Below are 6,648 nucleotides of genomic sequence, written 5' to 3' on the forward strand. Positions count from 1 at the left end.
GGGCACCATTCCACATCAAAGAACTGGGGCATCGCTTGTTCCATTTCATAGACAAACTGTCTATCTGTCATATTCCAGCAAATAGTCCGACCTCCTTGGCAGCAAGTAATGAAGTATGGAGTATCAGGACACCACAACATTGCTCTAATTCCTCCGGTGCATTGAGGAAACTCGTGAAGCGGTGTACCTGGAAACCTAGTATGTTGATCGGTTAACAATAGAATAATAACGTATGGTGGCGTGTATGGCTGAAAACAAGGTTGAACAAAGACACATCTTGCTTTCACTGAAGAAACATAATCCGGGCAACTTGAGTATCCTCTCTCAAGTTTATAGTTATGTTAAAAAGTACTGCAGGTCTCAAAGGGGTCCATTAACTGAAATGCAACATTTGATAAAGTTGTTGCAAGGTGGCAAATATAAGTATTGGGAGAGGCGACAACCTCAGTCAGATGTTTGTAGATATATTTTCTGGAGTCATCCTGATGCTATCGGACTTTTCAACACATTCCCAAATGTTTTTGTTCTTGAAAATCATGGCGTGTACAAGCTGTACAAAGATCCGGTGTCATTCAAGTATAAAACCACTAGAGCTAGAAAATCAGCATACCCTTTTAAACTAAATTGAACACCTAGCAAGAAGCAAGGAGGTTGGCTGTTGCAAGCGATGTATGGTTTTCGCAACCATAAAGCAGTCGAGGATTTAGTTGGTCACACTTTTTTTGGAAATAAGAAACTGGGCACTTATGCAAGTCGTGTCATATAGCACTACTGCTATAGAAAATGAAATTGAAAATACGCAAATGTAATGCAGGGCAGAGGCGCCATGAGTTTAAAAGTTTCTTTAATTTTCTATATCCATTATCTGTCTATCTCCAACATCCATTCAGCATCAGAATCAGCAGCTTTTTCTGCTGGCGTTTCACCATCAGCAACTTAATAACGATGCAGAAAACCCTCAATATCAACTAGGGTAATATCTCCATTGGAAGTTGAGGCTGAAATTATACCAGTTATATCAGGGCACCATTGCACATCAAAGAACTGAGGCATCGGTTGTTCAATTTCATAGACAATCTGTCTATCTGTCATATTCCAGCAAATAGTCCTACCTCCTTGGCAGCAAGTAATTAAGGACGGAGTATCAGGACACCACAACATTGCTCTAATTCCTCCGGTTCATTGAGCAAACTGGTGAAGCGGTGCACCTGGTAACCTAGTACGTTTATCCTTTAACAATAGAAGAACAACGTATGGTGGCGTGTATGGCTGAAAACAAGGTTGAACAAAGACACTTCTTGCTTTCACTGAAGAAACATAATCCGGGAAACTTGAGTATCATCTCTCAAGTTTATAGTTATGTTAAAAAGTACTGCAGGTCTCAAAGGGCCATTAACTGAAATGCAACATTTGATAAAGTTGTTGCAACGTGGCAAATATATGTATTGGGAGAGGCGACAACCTCAATCACATGTTTGTAGATATATTTTCTAGAGTCATCCTGATGTTATCAGACTTTTCAACACATTCCTAAATGTTGTTGTTCTTGAAAATCATGGCGTGAACAAGCTGTACAAAGATCCGATGTCATTCAAGTATAAAACCACTAGAACTAGAAAATCAGCATGCCCTTTGAAACTAAATGGAACACCTAGCTAGAAGCAAGGAGGTTGGCGGTTGCAAGCGATGTATGGTTTTCGCAACCATAAAGCAGTCGAGGATTTAGTTGGTCACACTTTTTTTTGAAATTAGAAACTGGACAGTTATGCAAGTCGTGTCATATAGTAGTGTCATATAGAACTACTGCTATAGAAAATGAAATTGAAAATACACAAATGTAATGCAGGGAAAAGGCGCCATGAGTTTGAAAGTGTCTTTTATTTTTTATAACCACTATCTGTCTATCTCCAACATCCATTCAGCATCAGAATCAGCAGCCTTTTCTACTGGCGTTTCACCATCAGCAACTTAATAACGATGCAGAAAATCCTCAATATCATATAGCGTAATATCTCCATTGGAAGACGAAGCTGAAATTATACCAGTTATATCATGGCACCAATGCACATCAAAGAGCTGGGGCATCGGTTGTTCCATTTCATAGACAATCTGTCTATCTGTCATATTCCAGCAAATAGTCCGACCGTCTTGGGAGCAAGTAATTAAGTACGGAGTATCAGGACACCACGACATTTCTCTAATTCCTCCGGTGCAAAGACACATCTTGCTTTCACTGAATAAACATAATCCGGGCAACTTGAGTATCATCTCTCAAGTTTATAGTTATGTTAAAAAGTACTGTAGGTCTCAAAGGGGTCCATTAACTGAAATGCAACAATTGATAAAGTTGTTGCAACGTGACAAATATGTGTATTGGAAGAGGCGACAACCTCAGTCAGATGTTTGTAGATATATTTTATGGAGTCATCCTGATGCTATCGGACTTTTCAACACATTCCCAAATGTTGTTGTTCTTGAAAATCATGGCGTGTACAGGCTGTACAAAGATCCGGTGTCATTCAAGTATAAAACCACTAGAACTAGAAAATCAGCATGCCCTTTTAAACAAAATGGAACACCTAGCAAGAAGCAAGGAGGTTGGCGGTTGCAAGCGATGTATGGTTTTCGCAACCATAAAGCAGTCGAGGATTTAGTTGGTCACACTTTTTTTTGAAATTAGAAACTGGACAGTTATGCAAGTCGAGCATATAGTACTACTGCTATAGAAAATGAAATTGAAAATACGCAAATGTAATGCAGGGCAGAGGCGCCATGAGTTTGAAAGTGTCATTTATTTTATATAACCACTATCTGTCTATCTCCAGCATCCATTCAGCATCAGAATCAGCAGCTTTTTCTACCGGCGTTTCACCATCAGCAACTTAATAACGATGCAGAAAATCCTCAATATCATATAGCGTAATATCTCCATTGGAAGATGAAGCTGAAATTATACCAGTTATATCAGGGCACCAATGCACATCAAAGAGCTGGGGCATCGGTTGTTCCATTTCATAGACAATCTGTCTATCTGTCATATTCCAGCAAATAGTCCGACCGTCTTGGCAGCAAGTAATTAAGTACGGAGTATAAGGACACCACGACATTGCTCTAATTCCTCCGGTGCATTGAGAAAACTGGTGAAGTGGTGCACCTGGAAACCTAGTATGTTGATCGGTTAGCAATAGAAGAACAACGTATGGTGGCGTGAATGGCTGAAAACAAGGTTGAACAAAGACATGTCTTGCTTTCACTGAAGAAACATAATTCGGGCAACTTGAGTATCATCTCTCAAGTTTATAGTTATGTTAAAAAGCAGAGGCGGACCCAGAAATTTTGTGAAACCTGGGCAAATTTTAGACCGCAAATCCACACATGCCACAATATATAAATAGTTATAAATAAAATAAAAAAGACTCGTCATTTTACCAACAAAAGTATAGCTAACTCGGGTTCCAAATCAATTACACATGACATGTCTAAGAAAACAATACAAGATAAGAAAAATGGAACAGGCTTGATAATCTTCATTGCCGAAAAAGCTCTTTCTACAGATGCTGTCGACACCGGCAATATCAAAGCTAACTCACTAAGTTTATAGACCAATGGAAATAGCAAATGTTTCTCAGTTTGAACCATCTTCATAGCCAAACTTGCAACATTATCACAAGTAGAAAAGGAAGCATGCCTTTTCACATGAAGTATATAAGTGGCAAGTTGCTCCCTTATTGTTCCACGGTCATCATCATAAAAGTCAGCATGATAAATATTAGCAAGATGAGCAAGCTTATCAACATTAAACTTGGAGAAAGAGTTATTGGGGTCAAGACATGAGAAGCAATCAAGCACAATATTAGTTCCTTCACTAAAGCGGTGATCCATCTCCACACATATTTTGTCAATAGCAACATAAAAAATCTCTGCACGGTAATAGTGAAGATTAGTGATAGTCCTCCCTCCTTTCCTTGAACGACCCCGAACCGGTATTTCTTCATCCATATTTGGCATCGGAATACATTGATCACCACAAAATTCTTGGACATCCCCAAATAAATTATCCCAACCACTATCTCTCAATGTCTTCAACCGAGCTTTGGCATCATTAACTAATTCCATGGCAAGCACAATATTGAGATCTTTTTGTTGCAATATTTTTTAAAGCTCATTTGTGATACCAAACAACTTTAACATAAGCTTCAAAATGAAAGCAAATTCAAAGCTCTCCATTTTTAAAATCAAACCTGATGCTTGAGATGATCCACGTGCATCTTCATCAACCATAAGCACCGTTAACACAGAGGACCACATTTGATCCAAACGAATCAAGGTAATATGATGTGAACCCCATCTAGTATCTCCGGGTCTAGTGAGACTAGATGATTGGTGCAAGCCCCTTCCTGTAGATATCTCACCATTCTCAAGACGATTCAAAATATTTTTGTGTTGTTCCTCCGTCAATGCATCTCTTCTCTTACAAGATACACTTGTTGTGTTCACAATCAAAGAGATATACTCAAAGAAATCATAAATAGGTACGCAACTACTAGCAACAGACACAACCACCAATTGCAAACGGTGAGCATAACAATGGACATAGAAAGCATAAGGGTTTTCATTTAGAATCTTTTTTTGCAAACCATTAAATTCACCTCTCATATATGAAGCTCCATCATATCCTTGCCCTCGTATCCTTAAAATAGATAACTTGTAACGATCAAGAATATCATAAAGAGCATCCTTTAGTGCCTCAGATGTAGTATCTATGACATTATGTAGAGTAAGAAATCGTTCCACAATCTCCCCTTTGTCGTTCAAAAACCTAAAAAAAAAACACAACACGGTTAATTGACGACATGGAGATCAATAAGTAATGGAAAGTAAACTACTAACCTCAACATGACCGCCATTTGCTCTTTGACGGATATATCATGTGACTCATCAATAAGCACGGAGAAGTTTCTATCACCAAGCTCTACCATAATCTTAGTGGTAACTTCATGTGTACAACACATTGCAAGCTCCTTTTGAATGTTACCGGAAGTCATTGTACTATTTTTTCCACCACGGTCATAAGCATCTCTCACTTCATCATTCTTATATTTTAGCCAATCTACCATCTCTAAAAAATTCCCCTTATTTAGAGAAGTGGAGGATTCATCATGGCCACGGAAAGCCATGCCTTGTGCTATGAGATATCTTGAACAATGTAAAGAACTAGTCAAACGAATCTTATACGATTCTTCTGATTCCTTGGTTGCTCTAGCAAAGCAACTTGGCACACTTTGCCTTTGATTCTTGAAATCATCATAGCGCTCAACACATGAGTTGTGGCCACTTCCATGATTACCAACATGATCTTTCAAACCTTGAGATGCATGCTTCCAATCTTTATACCCGGTTTTGGTGAAGACTTCATAACCAAAGTGTTCGGCCCTACCGGGTTGCTTAAAGAGAAAGCAATAGAAACAATAAGTTGCATCCTTGACCTCACTATATTCTAACCATGGGTATTTATTATACCATGATTTAGAAAATGCTCTTGTAACACTTCCAAATTGAGTACGAGGAAATTTTGTCAAAATTGGTTGCATTGGACCCTTTAATATATATGCCCTTTTCACTTCGTCTTGAATATTCGGAGGATACTCATTAATTTGTTTCCTACGCCCTGGATCACGCACAATCTCATTTGGATGAAACTCATTGACCACATTAGGTGATGGTTCTACTTCGGCTTCCGGTTGCACAACATTCACATTCTCAATACTTGCTCTAGGAACCAAGAACTTCATCATCTCTAAAATTTAATGATCTAAAGAAGCAACAAAGAAAAACACAATTAGAAATTATAATCAAATTAACACTAATAAATAAAAATGAAAAGGAGACAATCTATATTCAAGCTGTCTTTGGTTATGGTGCTATTTACATGAGATGATTGTAACACTTATGTGGTTTTTGCATTTTATTGTTGTTTCAGATTGTTTGTTCAGTTTGTGACACAAAACAGCCAGTTTTTTTTTTACATAGTTGATTATATTAATAAAGAGCATGAAAAGTACAACTTCTTCAACACTTTGAAGGCAAATTGTGTAGGCTAGCGTACCATGTTTGTTTAAGTATTTATGTCACAGTTTCAAATTCTTAATATATTGGATGTACAAAAAAATGGAAGAGAAGAGATCATGGACCACAAGCAATTACCAAATTTTGGACCACAAGCAATTAGTAAATTGAATTGAATACATTATACATGGCAAGTGACAACCTCATCTCATATACTCTTTGTCTCTCACACTTTTTTTAAATTATCCTTCACACACTCACAGATACAGACATAAACTCACTCACGCATCTCTCACTCTCTGTCTCACTTTTCCCTTTTTTTCCCCTTTATGCCTTAACCTTTCTTTCACCTCTCACTCTCTCAGTCTCTCACTCAGTGTCTCTCACCGCTCACATCCTCTCCTCTGCTCCTCTCGATAGCGTCGACGCCCTACCCACACGACACGCAGCCGCGCCCTCACCCACCACCTCAGGCGGCCCTCACCCACGCCCTCACGCCACAGGTCTCACTCACGCCCCCTCACAGAGTCACAATAGGATATTGGGATTTACATAGCAAATAAGTTTGAAGCTAGAAAGGAG

General features: G+C 38.6%; 1 protein-coding gene and 1 pseudogene across 1 annotated transcript; one reads left to right on the forward strand and one right to left on the reverse strand.

Annotated features, from left to right (window-relative positions):
* Positions 1-232: 232 nt before the first annotated feature.
* On the forward strand, positions 233-628 carry LOC130719564 (uncharacterized). Its single transcript, XM_057570183.1, has one exon. It carries the CDS (start codon positions 233-235, stop codon positions 626-628), a length of 396 nt encoding a protein of 131 aa, XP_057426166.1.
* A 2,254-nt stretch (positions 629-2,882) lies between these two features.
* LOC130719565 (uncharacterized) lies at positions 2,883-5,795 on the reverse strand (annotated as a pseudogene).
* Between the last annotated feature and the right edge of the window lie 853 nt (positions 5,796-6,648).

This window comes from Lotus japonicus, chromosome 5 (assembly GCF_012489685.1).
Source record: "Lotus japonicus ecotype B-129 chromosome 5, LjGifu_v1.2".
Classification (NCBI taxonomy): Eukaryota; Viridiplantae; Streptophyta; class Magnoliopsida; order Fabales; family Fabaceae; genus Lotus; species Lotus japonicus.